The sequence below is a fragment of the Rhinolophus sinicus genome, chromosome 3 (genome assembly GCF_057876585.1).
Source record: "Rhinolophus sinicus isolate RSI-liver-muscle chromosome 3, RSI-T2T, whole genome shotgun sequence".
Classification (NCBI taxonomy): domain Eukaryota; kingdom Metazoa; phylum Chordata; class Mammalia; order Chiroptera; family Rhinolophidae; genus Rhinolophus; species Rhinolophus sinicus.
Window position 1 is genome coordinate 176,598,457 of NC_142503.1, and position 18,158 is coordinate 176,616,614.

At 49.1% G+C, this 18,158-nt stretch overlaps 1 protein-coding gene and 1 long non-coding RNA gene across 11 annotated transcripts in view; one reads left to right on the plus strand and one right to left on the minus strand.

Annotated features, from left to right (window-relative positions):
• RGS6 (regulator of G protein signaling 6) overlaps positions 1-18,158 on the plus strand; it is a 466,453-nt gene that overhangs the window by 435,612 nt on the left and 12,683 nt on the right. For 3 of the 8 annotated variants that reach the window (XM_019733353.3, XM_019733349.3, XM_074327257.2), the window contains exons 16-17: positions 2,741-2,830; positions 6,570-6,623. In XM_019733353.3, the coding sequence (XP_019588912.1) occupies positions 2,741-2,830; positions 6,570-6,623 (144 nt within the window). Of the gene's footprint in view, positions 1-2,740; positions 2,831-6,569; positions 6,624-6,756; positions 18,157-18,158 lie in introns of those variants that run through there. The other 5 variants (XM_019733355.3, XM_074327258.2, XM_019733354.3 and 2 more) reach the window with 4 other exon arrangements.
• The window catches only part of LOC141570533 (uncharacterized), a 55,930-nt gene continuing 53,595 nt past the window's right edge, over positions 15,824-18,158 (minus strand). For all 3 annotated transcript variants that reach the window (XR_016020900.1, XR_012494619.2, XR_016020899.1), the window contains 2 exons: positions 16,755-16,796; positions 15,824-15,941 (listed from right to left, as the gene is read on the minus strand). This is a non-coding gene — a long non-coding RNA (uncharacterized LOC141570533). The remainder of the gene's footprint in view (positions 15,942-16,754; positions 16,797-18,158) is intronic.

Genomic DNA, 18,158 nt, shown 5'->3' on the forward strand with positions numbered 1-18,158 from the left:
CTGGAGAAATTCGCTGGATCTGGGGTGAAGTTTGTTGCCAAGGCCAGAAGGGCTGGGCTAGAAGAGACTTCTTTATTCCTTTGGGGGCAACAGAGGGTATTTTGTGAGACATACCTAAGGATTTCGATTTCTCTGAGTAGTCAGAACAAGAAGCAGGGACTGCTTGCCTCGGACCGGGGTGTAGAGAGGGTACAGGCATGAGTGACAGCCCTGTTGAGATGACTCAGGAGGCACCTGGCTCTATCAGCCAGACAGAAGTGATGCCTGAGATAAGAAGACCATCGTTTTTACTCTCGGTTAACATTTGTACCTCAGACTTACATGTTAGAACAATTTAAAGAGACAACAAATGCAGAGGAAGACCATGATGTCCTTCAGTCTGGGCTCTGAGGCCATTAGGAATGAGCCGAGACGCTCACCTGTGGACTTCCTCAGAGCTCAGTGTGATCCCCACTCTCCTCCCATACAGAGAGCAGGAAGGGATCCCATCATAAACCGAAAACAAGTATCCAGCCTGCAAACTTGCTGAACGTTAAATTCAGACAAGCATTTCAGTGAACCAAACAACAATGGAAATCCCACTAACATTTGACCTTGTGCTAGATGCTATGCATACATAAGAGATGAAAACATACTGTTTCCTCAAGGAATTTAAAGGAACTTAAGATAGACTGGGCTGGATATTTGTCTGAAATTTGCACAGAAACACTTAGTGAGGCATGTTCTCGCTAAATGTATTAAATCAGAAGATATCTGGGCTATCAAAGTAAGCTCAGATCCAAGCCACTGATTTCACTTGGTTCCTTGCAGTGGGCCCACTGCACCCTACTTTTGTACATATGGGTCCATCTGAGGAAGAATGAAGCTGATGCCCAAACAGGTCCAACTGTGGTCCAACTGAAGTTGAGTGGAGAGGGATCCACATGTGGCCAAGGTGCTTCTTGCTTTCTGCTTTCACTTTCTTTTTCTCTTAATTTTTTTTTTTTTTTTTAATTGGGGACTATTAGGGAACAATGTGTTTCTCCAGGGCCCATCAGCGCCAAGTTGTTGTCCTTCAATCTAGCCGTGGAGGGCACAGCTCAGCTCCAAGTCCAGTCGCCATTTTCAATCACCGTTTTCAATCTTTAGTTGCAGGGGGCACAGCCCACCATCCCATGTGGGAATTGAACCAGCAACCTTGTTGTTAAGAGCTCACGCTCTAACCAACTGAGCCATCCGGCGGCCCCTGTTTTCACTTTCTTTTGTGCTGGGTAAAGAGAGGGTCTCAGCAAGTCCTTGCCATTGTTCCAGCTTCCTCTGGGATGTACCAGCAGTCTGGTCAGGTATCTCTAAAATGTGGCTCCCCTTGTCTCCGTACCCGAGGAAGAGGTCCTTAATGACCAGTCTAGCCTCTCAGCTGAGCACCGTCTCCTCACTGACCAGCTCTCCATTCCCATAGTCACTGGGGCTCTTGTCCAACTTCATGGTTTGAGCAATGAGTGTACATCAGAGAAGAAGCTTCCATACCAGGCTGGCCTCTGCCTGACAGTCCCACCCTCCCTCCTCACAAGTCCTCTCTTGGGACAGCCAGGCTTTCCTGGGCAGCTGAGCTACATTCCATTTCAACTAATAATTAACCCTTTTCCAATCGACAATCTCCCTGTCTTAATGAACCACGCTTTCCCTGCCCTTAGTGAGGATAGATCTGTGAGGAAGGGACCAGTAAGCTCTAGGAATTAGCTGGAAGTCAAGGGTGAAATTTGTTGCCAAGGCCAGAATGTAAATGCTCTAGGAGCCCAGGAGAAGAGAGGGCACCATGTCACAGCATCTGCCCTCCCAGGTGTAAGCCTCAGGCCTGGCATATTTGCCCACATACCCCATGATCTGGTTCCAAGGACACCGGTCCAGGATGAGATGATGGCCCCGACATGTACAACTGACCCAACTGTATTGTTGCCTGTGGAGTTTTTTAAATTAAACTTTTTGGTTTTGAGATACTTCTAGAGTCACGTGCAGTTGTAAGAAATAATACAGAGCGATACCATTCATGCAGTTTCCCCTAACGGGAACATCTGCAACACTATATAGCACAACTTCATAGCCGAGGTATTGCCATTGCTACATCCACTGAGTTGATCACATGTCCCACTTGTACTTGTACGTATATGTGTGTGTTTAGTTCTATACAACTGTGTCACTTGTGTATGATGTGTCACGATACAGAGCTGTTCCATTACCACAACAATCCTTCCTGTTGTCTTTTTACCCCCACCTTCCTCCCCTCCCCTCCCTTATCCCTAACCTCTGGCATCCACTGATCTGTTGTCTAGTTCTATAATTTGTCACTTCAAGAATGTTGTATCAATGGACTCATACAGAACGTCACCTTCTGGGGCTTTTTCACTCATCTAATTCCCTTGAGATTCATCCAAGTGGTTGGGTGCATCAGTAGTTTGTCCCTTCTTATTGCTTTGCTTGTGGTTTTAATTAGTAAGCAATACTGCTTCCTAACATGGCATCAAGTTTGGATGAGACCCGATCCTCAAAGATCTTTTATTCTAAGAGAGAAAATATGTACTTTTGAGTGGGGAAAAAAACAAAACAAAACAAACATGTTGCATGTTTTTCTAGGTACACACGAGCATACCTGAGTTCCTTTGTTTCTTCCCTAAAATGGTGGCTGGTCCGGTGGTGATTCCCACCCTAACTGTAGCATTGGCTGACAGTTCTTTTCTATGTCTTCTGCCTTCTTCCTTCCCAGGAGCACATCTACAAGTTGATGAAGAGTGACAGCTATGCCCGCTTCCTCCGGTCAAATGCTTACCAGGACTTGCTACTGGCCAAGAAGAAGGTACCTTTGGGAAGGGCAGGCATGCCTCTTAGCACTGTTGACCCTTGCCTGCTGCTTGCTGCTGGTGTGAAATGAGAATATCATCCCTTGGGTTTTATTTGCTTTCTCTTCTTTCCCTTCTCTATCTGCTCCCACTCCAATTGAAGACAATTAGGATTGTCACCCCAGCCTACTCCCAAGGTCAAGGGTGCAGCAACCCTTGTAGCAACCTCTTTCCATGTGCGCATTACCTCCATCTGTGTGTGCTGCCCACAACGGGGGTGTGACCAAATACTAAGGCCACAGTGGCTCAGCCCAGAAGTACAGGGCTGATGGAGACACCACTGAATTCCTCAGGAAACCAGAGAGAGCCCCTCATAGCCAAGTCCAGGCCCCTTCCCACAGAATGTTTCTCCCTGTCCAGCTCAGAGATGAGTATGAGGCAAAGATTGGGGTGGCCCTCTCAAGGGGGCGATCTGGCACCTAAAGTTATTCCTGGGCTTGTTCCCTCCTGACACCCCCATCTCTCTCCAACCCGCCCCACGGTGTTTGTGTTTCCATTTAACCAAGAAGTGACTGCATCCTACCTAGCTCCTTCTTCTTCCTCCACTTGGAATTAAGTCATGGCTCCCTGCAGCCCTTGGTGTCTGGATTTTGGGGCCCACAGACCCTCAGCATGCAGATGGTAAGGGGTGACTGGAGCAGGGATAAACTCAGCTGGGTTTCTGGGAGGAGGGAAGGAAGAGCTGGGCGGGGTCTGGGGTCTGGGAAAGGGGAGGCAGGAGAGATGGCTCACAATTCCAGGATGCCTGCAAACCCTGTGCACTTTTCAGCTCTGATCTGAGGCCCATGTGTGGTTAAGTGTGTCTCTCCTTGCACCAAATTCCATGACTTCCGTGCCGTGCCACTTAGGAACCTGTGCATCTGCATCCTTTCTTCTTCCCTCAGCCTTCCAGCCCCGGCCCTCATCCTGTGGATATCCGTCCACCAGCTCTCTGTCAGGCTGCCTCTCCCAACCACACAGTCCTTCTCTCTGTGTGTACTGTCCACCTCATGTGCAGGTCTGCAGATCTGGTTGGTACCACATAAGTGCAGAGTCTAGAAGAGCATTTATATCCTGCCCTCCCCGCCCTTACACAGCCCTGAGGACATCCCTCACAGTCTGAGAAAGAGTAAAGGACTTGTGGAAACCCCAGATTGTCAGAAACCCACCTTCCGTCAGGTGTCACTACTGTGATGGAAAATGTGAAGCTTGGCCTCTTGCCACCTGCCTTGCAGGAGGATGTAGGTGGAGGGGCTCTGAGTGGGGGCTGGGGGTGGGGGCTGATACCCCCACAAAGGTCTCTGCTGCCCATTTTTTTAAAGAAAGTTTATGGAGACTTATGGTGTCTCCAGCCCAAAGCTTGGGGAAAGATCAAAGTAAGTGTTTCTTATTTCTTGTGGCTCAAGACCCTGAACTGGTTACAGTTTGGGAAAATTCTTAGGCTCTAGCAGCCTAAACATCTGAACCTGTCTGTACACCCAGAAGAAGCCAGAGGCTGTTCAGCCTCCTTGTGGGGTTGAGCACAAAGGGAAGACGCAGCCCAGCTCAGGAGCAGGGCTGACGTCCCTGTGCCTGCAGATCTCCCCATAAGAGGACACCTTCTCAGAGGAGGTCATTTGAGTGAGGAGGGGATGCTCGGCCTTCCTGTGAAATGCTGCAAATGAAATTCATTGGAATTGTCCTCCTAGCCCTCAAATTAAGGGACATTCTTAAGGCAGAAAGCCCTTGCAAATGCCAACACCCTTTCAATATCCAGGGGTTAATTGTTTCCATGAACAGTGATACAACCTACTTTTTCTTCCATTTCTCCCTGAGAGTCTCCAGGTGTGGACTGGATTTGTAACTCGGCACTTTCAGGTAGGCCTAGAGTATCTTCTGATTTCAAGGATGGGCTTAGAATGTAATAGAAATGGCCAGGCCATAAAAGGTATGTGAGAGTCACACCCTTCTGCTAAGCAACAGAATATGAGTGGGCCTTCCTTTTCTGCTGAGAAAGGCCCCTGATGTGCCTGGAGACACAACCTTCTGAGCCTTCATCCCTGATTCACCTTCTATCCTAATATTCCCAAAGATAAGGTTTAGTCACTTCAATGTACCAGGTTCTCAAGGGACAAGTGAGCTGGGTTTTGATGACTCCCCCAGGACAATTAAGTACCAGTGACAGAGATTTTCCAGGGCAGCTCAGAGAACCCGTGCAAGGCAGAGGAACCCGAATGAGTCAGACCGATGGCTACTCTCTTTGAGCATCACCTCCGTAGCCAGAGCACAGAAATGATAGGCACAGAATGCTAGCTGCAGGGCCTGGGACCAGCCTGATTTGAGCCAAATGTATGGCACCTGGCTGCCCATTGTATTGACGCTGAGTTCTGCTGTCCCCAGAGTAGAAACTCGGTATGGTACCCAGGGCCAAGCGTGGATCCTTGTGCAAGGAGAACGACCAGCCTGGTTCTGCAGTGCTTTGTCGTTGATGTTGTGTTTTCTTTCTGCAGTGTCCTAGCTGTCTTTGGGCAGCTAGCTGAGGGAATGGGGGCATGACTGCCACTTTGTGACCTGTCTACATGGACAGATGGCTGCCTTTTGCCTGCCCCCTCTGCTTCTAGCACATCCTGCAGACCCACAGAAACCTGGCTGCTTCTTCAGCTTCCTAATTTCCATTATTTGCTGTGTGTGTGTGCGTGGTGTGTGTGTGTGTGTGTGTGTGTGTGTGTGTGTGTCCACACGAATGTGTGTTCTCTCCAAATTTCCCAGTCTTAGGCTCATGGCCCTGGAACAGGGCTCTAGGATAAACTAGCAGGTATTTGGAGTGTCATTCTCTCCCCAAGCCCCTCAAACAAGCAGGAAGCTTGGGGACAGTGTCAGATGCACACTACACTCTTTCTTCCTCTGGTAGTAGGGAGAGAGGGGCCCTAGGGAGAGTCTAAGGGCTTTGCCTCCTCTTGTCCATGGGGGTGGGGGGGTAGGCCCTCAGCAAAGGGTTCCCCAGAAGGTTCCTGCCGTGAGTAAACCTTGGAAAGGATCACCTGCCTGGGTACTGAGAGAACGTTTTCTTTCCAGAACACTCCTTCTGAAGCCTAAGACCCTTTGCAAAGGACATGGGTAGACCCTCTTTACTCTAAGGACACAGAATGAGAGCCATTTTGGGGGCCATGAGGGAGTCGCTGAAGTTAGCAAACTTTCTAGATGCTTCTGGGCAGGAAAATCTCAAGAAAGTCCTAACCCCAGCCACTTTCTGACATCTCATCAGCATCCCACACACACCCTGTGGGCCCTCAGAGCTAGTCTGTTCTGTGCCGGCCCTTGGGACTCCCAGATGGCTGCCTGTGGCCGCAGGGACACAATCACCAGGGACTCCTGCACAAGGTGGGCCCGTCTGTGCAGTGAGCAGGCAGCTCCCACTGCTGAGCGTGGGCCACACAGACTGCAGCTGCTCCTACTCTGAGCCCTAAAGCTCAATTACCATCCCCTTGAGAAACACACACCCCTCTCTGCTCACTGCTCCAAGGAGGCCACACCATTTCCTGTGGGCTTCTGTTTTCTGTCTCTCCCACTGGCTCTCGCATACAGCGTGCTGGCTGCTTCTCTTTTCCCGTTTTTTCGCCCTGTTTTGCTTTTGTTTTCGTTTATACGCTGCCGCTGTGCTGTTTGGAAACCACGTGTAAGCTGAAGATTTTTTTTCTTTCTGTATTTTATTCCCTACCTTTTTTTCCCCCCCTAAAGCCAGAAAGTGAGCAAGGTCGTAGAACTTCCTTAGAAAAGTTCACTCGCAGTGTGGTAAGTTCAGCTGGTTTTTTCCCTCACGTTTCTTTTGTTTTTCTTTTCTCAATTCTTTTTTTGTTGTCATTTCCTCTGGGGTGGGAGGGAGTCCAGTGCTTTCCCCCTCGACACAACCGTTTTCTTTTGCAAGTGTCTGCAGCTTCACTTCTAGGGATGGATTTGCAAAAGACCAAGCAGCTCCCTCTGCAGAAGGTGCACACACGACTGCCCAGCCTCAGGGCCTCGCATTTGACCTTCTGTTCAGGGCTCTGAGGAAGAAGGACCCCGCCACCCTCCGGGCTGCATGATTTGTGCATCTTCTGCAGCAGCCCAGGGAGAAGGCCATCCATTGAACTGTACCATGAAATAAATTGGCTCAGAACCGTAGCTCATCTAAAAAAAAAAAAATCCAAATTTCCTTCTGTGAACTCGGGCAGCCATGCGGGAGCGGGTCGTGAGCTGATGTTGCTGTGTAGGTGGCTTTTGTGTGTGCAAGAGGTGGCCGTGCTGCATGAGTTCTGGCGACGTGGTCTAGCTGGGATGTGTTAGTGGCCTCTGCATGAGTTCATCCTTTACTGCCCCTCATCAGCCTCATTTGCATAGTGTGACGGGGACAAGAGGGCAGTAGCCACGCGGCAGGGGGAGAAGCAAGTCCCTGCACTATCTATGTGTACCCAGGGACAGGGCCTTGACAAGCTGCCCAGGCCTTCCTTCTGACAGAGGGAGTAAAGATGGGGTAGAGCAGGGGTGTCCAAACATATTTCAACGGTTTTTCACCAAGGGCCATATGTGGTAAAATACACAAACAGCCGGGCCACTCACTCGAGGTGAAGTACGTATTGCCTCACCTGGTTTATTTAAGTAAACTAAATATATTTTTGGAATTTGCTGCGGGCCAATTAACAATGGATTGCGAGCTGCAGTTGGCCCTCGGGCCGCAGTTTGGACGCCCCTGGGCTAGAGGTTCACTGTCCTTGTAGGAAGTGGCCTTACCCCACGCACACCCAGCTTAGATGGGGAAGAGCCCAGCACAGTGGCACACAGGAGACCCCGTGGTAACAGGTGAGAGTACTACATAAGCAGGTCTTCCCCATGGTGCACGGAGGAGATTCTGTACTGTGGTCTACAGAACAGCACAGATCCTCTGAAAGATTTGAACAACAAGTAATCCCACTCATTCACTTACTGTCAAAAACAAGCTGATAAGTTCACGGGACCCAGCCTGCACTGTTCACATCAAACCACAGGGAACCTACATGGCAGAGTAGGGAATCCCACAAATGGAAATGGCCACACTTCTCTTCCCAAAGGCTGGAAACCCACTGATGTTGACTTGCCTTATTCCCCTCTCAGTTGAGGAGGGAAATACTTGTAAAACTTCACTACTGTGTGATTATTATCTTTATTTCATCCTTTGAACATAAAGATCTATCAATTCTGGGTTGAAAGCAACCTAGTTATTTACCTGTCGTAGCTAGATGCATTTTAATTGAATTTAAACATTATTTTGAATTTGCTAGATGTAAACATCACAGTAGCCCTAGTAGGTGACAATTAAAATATGGGTGCTCATCCCTCCTCTTCTCTGGTTTTCCCTCTTCCAGTTTTTCCTCATGAGAAATCAGAACTTGCAGAATGAAAGGCCTGCTGGTCCCCTGTCCGTCTTCATGGCTGGTTTGCCATGGCCATGTGGCTTCGCACACCAAGAAGTTTCCACAGGCTGTCACAGATAGGGTTACCAGGTGGGAATTCCCACCCATTCTCAGGAATTTTTTTTGGCTTTCCCATTCCTGAATCCCAAGAAAAGTAGGTCGGGAAATTGAGAAAATTGGCTCCTTGAATCCAGGTGGTTGGTAGTATCGGCCGTCACTTTGTGGAAACGATTCATCGTGAAGAAGAGAAAACAGTTTATATCTCAGGATTCAGGAAAGGGAAATTGAAAAAAAATCCTGAGAACGGGCAGGAATTCCCACCTGGAAACCCTAGTCATAGGCAAAGCCTATGGGAGGCCCTCCACCCATGATGGCCTGCTAGAGAGTGAAGGAAACCCATTCCTCTCTGTCCCTTCTGAGGCCTGGATGCAATAGGTGGAAAATGTTCAGGGATTTTGTTGACAAGCCCAGAGTGTACTGTGAGGCAGCTTGGACTGTCGGTGTAAACTCGGAAAGCAAAACTCTCATAGCCCCATGGAAGCCCTTCAGGTGGACCACGTGGGCTGAGGGTGTGAGAGAGGAAGACTGGTATTCAGAAGAGACATCCAAACATCTCCAAGCTGCTACATGAGGTGTGGGTATCAGGAAAGGCAAAAATGATCTCAACAAAGCTTTGTAAAGAGTATTTATTGATGTCCCTTCATCCCAGAAGTGGTGTTGGTTCAGTGGTTCTCCAAAGATTGTTAATAGTGTTTGGAACCAAAAAGCACCAGACACCTTCCCAGCATCTGAAATGTGCATATGGGAGCACTTCCAGAGATGTTTTCAGGGCCAGCTGAAGGAGAAAAATTTCCCAGGCTCCTGAGATTTTTGGCATCTATGTGATAAAAGGCCCAAACTTAAAAAAAAAAAAAAAAGAAAGAAAGAAAGAAAACCTAAACTCCCTGCTATTCTTTTTGAAAACTGGTGCATTCTGATCTTTTAGTTCCCGTGGTGGGAGTGGAGATGCATTTGCACTGACCCATCCATATTCCTGTGCTCTTGGAATAACACCACATCCGCCCAAGATGTGGCTAAGTTTGAGGGAATGGCACGTGGTTGTAGAACAATGGAAACTCTCAGGGTTGTTTGAGGCTGAAACCCAAAAACTTGGTCTCAACAGCCCAGGGTTCGAATCAAACGAATTAGCCAACCAACCAATATGTCTTACAATTTGATAGCCATCTTCTAGATGTAATATACATAAAGTGCTTGATTTCTATAGAAGCAAGTCTACATGAATATTTCATCTGCTACAAACTGTGAACTATAAAGCTCAATGAAGGGCTAGTTCAATAGTGTTCTCATGGTACTGGGAAGTGTGTGTAAAAAGACCATCTATGTCATGGGGCTAATAATGGAAAAATGAAGGAGTGAAGCTGGGCAGCTCATGGATCAAGGATGTGAGGCAAACTCCATGTAGAACTAATTGGTGGCAAGAAACATTGATCTGGTGGTTGGTTAGCTCAGTCAGCTAGCTTCTTATCAAGACCGAATCTGAATCCAGAATTTCTCCCATGCCTATGTCCTTTCTTTCTTGGTAAAGGAGAAACATTTTGAGAAGGCAGATTGTTCTTTCCAAGTCTCAGGTGTGTCCTGCCCCCTTTTACATGAGATCCCGGGGAATAGTGCAATGCAGCTCAGGGGAGCTGCTAGGCCTTGCAACCCCCATCAGAGGCCGTCCTGTGTGAGCTTCTCCTTCCAATGGAAGTTTCATCCTGAGTCACCCAGAACTTGAATGTACAAGGAAAATGTCTAGAGATATGCTGTGTCAAGCATTGGAGAGTTTGACGGGTTGGAGCCACGAAGACTGCATGAAGCCCCCCTGCTTATTTGACAGGGAAGGCCTAGGTTGAGAACCAAACATAACTGAAAGTCCATGGCACGGTGCAACTAGCCCATATTACACCTTTATTCAAAACAGAAAACAGGACTCCCTCTGATGGGCCCCGCTCCCCAGATGCCCAGCTGGCCAAGCAAAGCACAGGCTGGATTTCAGCTCTTTGACCCTCAGCTTCCCAGGTGCAGTGAGTGACTCACACCAGTGTACACGGTGGCCCTGGTCCGAGGGGCATCAGTCTCAGGAAGAGCTGTAACATATAGAAGCTTCTCAAGAGTGGTGGGGGCAGATGTGGCCTCAGGTCAAATGAATGGAGCCTATCTCTCCCTAGTCCTGCCCCCTGGGAAGCTTCCTTTCAGGGTGGCTGTAAAACAGGAAAGCCACAGTAGGAAACATCTGGCATATCATTGTGGGTTGCCTTTGCATCACCTGCCATCTCTTCTTCAGGTTCTTTGGTGGGAAGTCGTAGGCATTACTAACTGGGGGAGGAGGAGGGTTCTCAAACTAAAGACCGCTTCCTACTGCTCAGTGCCGACCAGCCTGCCATTCCCCACCATCTTTCCAGTTTTGTGGTTGACAGATGAGGGTATGAGAGTAGCTAGAGAGCTACAGGGCTCATCCTCCCACTCTCTCTCTTAGGCACGCTCATTCCTTCAGGGTCTACCACAAAGTGGGGAGGCCTCTCCAGGGGCTGACTCTGACATAGAGGACCAAGGGGATGAATGGGAGGAGGGCAAGAGGAAGCAAAGGCCCTTTAACCAAGGCTCAACAGCAGCAATTAGATTGTCCCTTTTAGGTGGTGGCCAAAGTCATCCAGTGAAAACTCTAACCTGGGAAGGAGAAGCTATAGAAAGTCCCCTGCTCCTGTGTACAGTTCCACCAAGTGGTGGCACTTATATTAGGAGAAGTGGCAGCCCCACCTGATGCTGGCATTAGCCTTGCTGCACACCGTCACCTGGGAGCTGAGTTGAAGCCTCCATTGCCCTCTTGAGAGCCTATCAGCTGTAGCCTTGGGCTCCAAAAATGGACAATGGAGTTGCTGGTGCCTAAACACGCACAGGAGGCCACAGAGGGGAGCCGAGATGAGGACCAGAACAAGGGCCAGGTGTGTTCATTCCCTCCTAAGAGAACATCACAGCTGAGCTTTGTCAAGATGCTCCTTAGAATAAAGACAGCAAGGGCCCAGGGTTGAGGGGGGCCCTGATATGTGCCGAGTGGCATCTCAGCCACAGGCGTAGACGTCCGTCCTGCCTGCCAAGGAGTGCAGCAGGAAAGTCACATGGAGACCAGGAAGCTCTGGGAGCCAGCTGTCACCCACCCTCTCCTATTCCTCCCTCTCCAGCCAAAAGCTAATGAGAGCTAAAAAGTCAGCAGCTCACCCACTCCCCTGCCTCCTTCCAGGCAACTCTGCAGGAAGAAACCCCCACATGCTGAATCGGAAGTGACTGCTGAGGCGCCTGGCAGGTGAGGCTGAGGGCAGATAACCAGGTCACTCAGCAAACCTGGCATGAGCAGCTCCTTCATGGAGGAGGTTGTTTTCCCCTCCCCCTCAGCCATGCATGCTGATGGGATGAGTTCTTAAATACCTAGGCCCTGCAGAACCCCCAGAGGGTTTTGACTTCAGTTGAAAAAATACTTTTGGACCTCCAGCAAGGGACGATTGGCTAAAAATCTTTACACAGGGTTGGTGCTGATTGCAAATAGTCCTTAGGCTCCTTTGGGACCACTGGGTCACAGACTAGACTGCCAGCCTCTCCCATCTCAGAGCCCTGAGAGCTAGTGGTAGTGAAACCCTGGTCTGCCTGGAGAGGGGGATGGACTTCCATAGCAGTATCTGGAAGGGAAAGCATGGAAATCTGCCTCTGTGTGATAGCAAGGACTTCTGGGACTCTGTGAAGCTCCTCAGCAGCCCCCATTTGAATGGCTCCTGCTTCCAGCCTCGGCTTACTAGCTGTGTGACGGAAGGCACTCACTAGCCCTCTCTGAGTGCTGGTTTTCTCCTTGTTCAATGGCTTGGACTACGTCATCTCTATGGATTGTTTCAGCTGGTAGTGTCTACAGGCCTGTGCTTCTCTCTGTCCGGAGATTTCTGAGCTGTTTTAATCATCCCTCAGAATGAGAGAGGAGATACTTTCCTGCCCAGGAAAGTAACTGCCAGCCTTTGATGCCAGGAAATAAGCCATGGATAGAACTGGGTTGGGTTTGTATTTAAAATCCTTCCACAAGGATTTGAGGATAAAGTGCCAGAACTAAGGGTGCCACAGGCTGTCTGAGCCACAGGCTCGCTCCCTCCATTACTCAGGGTCCCCTCTCACACCTGGAGGGCAACTTTGCCAGTTCTGCAGCCCCTGTCTTTTTGGGTTGGCCACCCAGCCTGGTGTGCATTGGGAGGTGGGGGTGAGGTCAGCTGGGCAGAAGAGTGGGCTCCACTTTGGGTGCTGCCACATCCCATGGGAAGGAATGAAATGTGAGCATTTGGGGACCTCAGCATCCCTCTGCTGCTCACTTGCCACCAGACTTTCTAGTTCCCTGAAGAATTCTGGGCCAGTTTGCCACTGTCCTCTCTTAGAGCTGGGCAAAACGACGTTAGAGAGTCTGTGTAATCATCCTGGTTAGTCAGTGGTAGATTAAGTCTCCTCTGATCTCTATCCTTCTCACACTGTCTTGGCTCCAGGTGAAGTTTGAAAAAGCATATTTAATGTTATAATTTTGTAGCTCACAAATGAAAATATCTATTTTTTATTAAAAAACTGTAAAATGTAAGACAACAGAATCAGTTTGGCTATTGGGATATGGGGAAGAATAAGTGATGAAGTGATTCTCGATGGTGGGGATGGTGCGTCTGCCCAAAACTTGGGAGGGTCAGACGTTGTCATTTTTGAGAAACTCAGCCCTAAACCCTGCCACTCTTTTGGAAGGAGGACTAAACCCCCTCCCCAGTTGTTGCAGCTTGTGGTTCAACCTGTCAACCAAAAGCAGATAAAAACACCCTCCCCATGGAGTGCCACTCAGAGAAAAAAAGCAGCAGTGACTCAGCCTCCCACATGTGGGGACACACAGGGCGAGCATGTCTCTGCAGAGCTTCTCCCTGCCTCCTCTCACCGGCCCTTCCTCTCCCCCCACCCAGGCCCTCTGCTGCCTTCCCCAGACCCCAGTGTGCCAAGCAGTCAAGAGAAAATCAAAGTCCTCTGAGGCAGAAAGGCACAGCTGTGTGTTTACAGCCACTGATTCAGATCCAAATCGCATCCCCTGCCAGTCTCCGCAAGGCAGGCTGGAGGCAAACTGTGCGTGTGTGTGCGCCAGGCAGGAATCTATTTCGGGAGGTGACCTGCAGCCCTTTGCCATAACAGAGCCTTCCTCCCACTCCCCAACCCCCACTGAGGAAAGACGTCCTTCTAGAAGGAGCTCTCACTTTAGAAGTGGCTGATGGCGTTGTGGGATTTCAGCCTGTTCCTTGTCACTTGTCCAGTCAGACTGCTGGCACCTGTCCCCAGGCAGCCACACAGGAAAGCCATGGGCTCCCATCTGTCCAGTGAGGAGACAGAGTGAAGGTGACTGTGGAGCCCTCAGCAGGATGGACAGCGGGAAGTGCAGTCCACTCAGGGGACAGAACGCCCACTTCTGCAAAGGATGGAATCCCCCTCAGTCCTATCAGAGAAGCAGCACCACCATCCAAGGGGCAGGAGAGAGAAACCTCCAACCGTTCATTAGTCAGACTTTGGAACAGAAGGAACCTAGGGAGGAGACAAAGCTGCCAAAGTCAAGGTCAGGGTGAAGAGACCCAACTCTGCCTGTGTCCAAACAGGAGAGTTAAACGTCAGACCGCTCAAAGGCCTAAGGACTTCGAAGGCTGAGAAATAAGACCACCATGCGTTTCCCCCAAAATGAGCTCCTGGTGAAAAAAAAAAAGAAAACAAAAACACCTCAGAGTCTTCCCTTTTTTAAAGCAGCAAATGAGTATCTTTGGTTGAAATTGAGTTTGGGAAGCATGGCATTCTGGACGGAGGACAGGATACAAATCCATACGAAAGAACAATCTGTAAGACATTGCTATGAAGCAGAATGCTAAATGGGACACTGCAGGGAGCTGAGAAGAGCTCAGAGCAGTGGGATTTTCAGTTTAGTGATGTTGCCCAAAGGCCAATGAGAGAAAGACCCTTGGGTATTTGATGGCTCCCCAACGGATGAAATGGTAGACAGAGTTGGGAGTGTGTAGCCACCCCAGCAGTCCAGAGTGAGTGGACATTTCTTGATTTTTCAGACAAAGCTCAACAAATGGGGAAAAGACATAGGGAGGGTCACTCTACTGAAGCATATTCTGACAGTAGCAACTACCCAACAGTGGCATATGTCACCTCAAGAGATAGTGAGCTCCCTGGAAACCCGCAGAAGCTGAATGGCCAAGGACATTGTAAAGGAGGCTTCTGATTGGGTTTCATCATCTCTTCCAGCTGAAATCCTCTGATACATTACATATTTGTTCAATGGATCCTACGGCATTTTATTCTGTGGTTTATAAATAAGCCATGGGAAAAGAGACTGGATCCTATGGAGGGAGTTTGCTGAGACTGAGGAGAGGAATCCAAGAGTCAGATTAGACTCTGCCTTCAGGGAGAAAAAGCCAGATGATGACACAGTCAAAGCAAGGGAAACTGTCAAGGAGTGGAATTACTGCCCTTTGCATGTCATCGTCGCCTTTTGGGTTTTTTGTTTTGTTCTGTTCAAAGCCAATCCTGCTGCTGCAGCTGACTCTGGGTGACAGGGCTCTCTCTCTGAACGCGTAAAGGGAGCTGAGAGAGCAGAGGACCTAGGAGCCTGCTGGCACAGGGAGGCTGAGCAGCTGTAGTGCAATAGAACTGAACACAGCTGGGGCGGGCACGTATGTGGGGCACCCTGGCTCTGCATTGGAGAAAGCTTGGCTTGTCATCATTCCCACCCAGAAAAGGTGTTGTGTTAAAAGCAGAAGAAATGATGACGTCAGTTGCAGATCTCAGGTGGGCAAGCTGGCACCAAAAACGTCTCAGCCTGTCTAGGAGCAGAACATGCCCCCATAGGCCTTAGATCAAAGAGGAACTACCCTCCTTGGGCCCCTCCTCCTGGGCTCTGCCTAGAGGACTCACCTTCAACCCAACTCAGGAAGGGAAGGGCTGTCATGTCACATTCTTTCCAGCTGTCCTGAGGACCAACCCGGGTGCAAATGGTACTCTCTCCCCTCTCTTGGGCTTCACTAGGGCTGCTTTCAACTCATCACGGAATTGTATAATTATGGTGATTATAGCTTATGGCTTTTTTCCTCTCCTCATCTTTTGCTTTCAAATTGTTTGAGGCCTCTCATTAAACATGGCGACCCCGGTAAAGTCAGCAAAGTTTTAATCAGGCATTTTTTAAAGCTAAAGATTGTAACCATATTCTCTCAGACTGTCCTTTAAAACTCTGTCAGGCATAATTGGTGTCTGGATATCAGAGGTAGCGAAGAGAGGAATGGGGATCCAGGGTACACCCATACTTTTTCACAGGGGTTGGAGAACCATTTTCCACCCTGACCCCTGGCCTTTCTCATTTGCACCAAGAGCATGGTGCGTCTGAACCCCCGTGCCTAATGGAAAAAGACAGACTAGGATGGAAAAAGTCAAGCAAGGATCGAGGGCCTGGCCTTTCCATCATAGCAAATTAAGTTGGGAAATGGAGATGGAGCAGCCAATGAAAAACTCAACCCAACCTTGTAATCTGCAGCAAAACCAGTGAGGAAATTTGGATGCGTTCTCTCTCCTGGATGACACTGAAAGGTTCCGGGCATCCATAATTCTAAATATACAAAGGAGTGAACCATTAGCGTCTGTGAGTGGTCACTGTCCAGCATCCATAAGCTTGATGGTGGTTTCCTTGGTAATGACACAGCTGCAGAGCCCATCATTTGCGAGCTCTCAGTCGTAGCTTTCATGAGTTGTTTCTAGGGACCTTACAAGAAGAATCAATAGGAAGATGTGCGGGTAGGGTGGTGGCCACCAGAGCCCCCGACCTGCCCTTCAGCAGCTTCCCTCAGCTTTGGTGACATGGTGCCCTTTCTTTCTATACTCCCAGGACCACACAGATAATGTACAGCGAGGTGCATCTCGCCCAGGCCATAGTGCATTTTGAGAGGCTCCAATTGACCCCTCATGTGTGCCTGCCCTGAGCCATCCAGACTCTCCTTATTCTGTCAGTAGCTAGCCACATGAGGTATGACTGAGCACTACCAATCACTCAGGGTAAAATGTTGTCAAAAACCTGGCAGCAACATTTCCCCCAACTGCATTCTCATCCCTGCTGAAGCTTTGCCCACTGAGAACAATGTGCCTTTCCCCACTAGAATGTAGAGAAATGGGCTGAATTAGAGAGAGACAGCCCCAGTTGAATTCTATTTCTCCACCTGCTAGTGAAATGAGACCCTGGCAAGTCGCTCACGTGCCCGATGGGTGTAATGAAGCCTAGTGCGTGGAGTGGCTGTTGGCACTAAATGAGGGCATGACAGCGGTGGCTGCCATTTTTAGGGGCTCACCATGTTGTACTATGGGTGTCTGAGTCATGCGGAGTTTGGCCTGACAGGGACTTTGACTCTACTCCCACTGTACCACTTACCTGGGTAACCTGGGCAGCTCCGCTAAGCCTCAGTTTCCTCATCTGTAAAAGAGAGATAAGAATAAATGATTACATGTGAAAAATACACAAGGTGCTTAGCATAGTCTTTGTAGTATATGTGCTCAAGCCTAGCTCTTTGTATTGTTGTTTTATTACTGTGATGTTATCTGCAGCCCATGCTTAGCTCTTATTACCTTATTTAATTTCCAATAATATTCTGTGAGGTGGGTCTCATTATACTTATTTTGCAATTGAGACAGGGAGGTGGGTATTTCATAGTGTATGACAATGTCTGCAAAGCACATTTATTTATTACAGTGACCAGCTCAATGAGCTGCTCAATAAGTGGTAGCTGTTATTATTGGCTTATTTTTAAAGTTGACCCAGAGAGCTGGTTTCTCTGCTTTCCCTGGGAATGGAGGGACTCTGGTGTCCAGCAGGCCAGCTTCTGCCCTGTGGTCAATTTCCCAGGGTCCCTAAGCACTTCCTGGGAAGTCGTGGGAGCTGTGGGGCTCGTAGCTGTGTGGTGCTGGAAGGTGGAGAGAGCGGTCAGGAAAATGTTGCATACAATGTCAGGATCTAGCATTTGCCTCCTACTGAGGTGCAGGACCCTAAGACGCCTCCTGCCTCCAGACTCAGATCAGGAATAGTTCTCCCCATAATAGGACCATGAAATCCAATCCTCCAGATGTAGCACTCGGCACAGCAGAAGCCTCAGTCCCAGTAACCCTCTCCTTTCAGTTGTCTGCCTGCCTGGAGCTACCTTGAGCAATACAGCCTCACCACACCCAGTTGCTCCATCTGCCGGATCCACAAAGGCTTCTCTTTTTTAACCACGTACTACCAGGTGGTGTTGTTAGAGGAGTCAGGAACAGGTGGCAGGGGATGCTTTGAAATCCCAGTAAACCAGGGCCCCGGGGTGCATACGCCTACTGCTTGCAATACTGACAGAAACAGAAGTGGAGAGGTCATTTCCACTGATATGGATGGCTTTTTCCTGGGGAGAATTCAGGTTTTATATATGTATCTTAAGGTACATGCTTTAAGTTTGCAGTGTTTGTCCAAGATTGGCATCTTCGGAGCCTGATGTTAAAGCTCTACAGCCAGTCGCGTGTTTGCTTATGCACCTTGCATGAGAAGCTTATGTAAGTGCCTGTGGCATAAACATGCACATGAACGTGTGCACAGCTGTACACACAGTACATGTGCTGCCTGCCTGAGAGACGCCTCTGTGTTCAGTGTATGCTACGTGTGTAACATATGCTGCAGACCTACATGTCGTCTGCCCATGGCTTGCATGCCCACTGCAGCTGTGTGTGTGTCAGGGGCTCCCCTAAAGCCTCAGGTCTTCATGGTTTCAGCTGGATAAGTTATTCTTCGCTTCCCTTCCTAAAAACACAATTG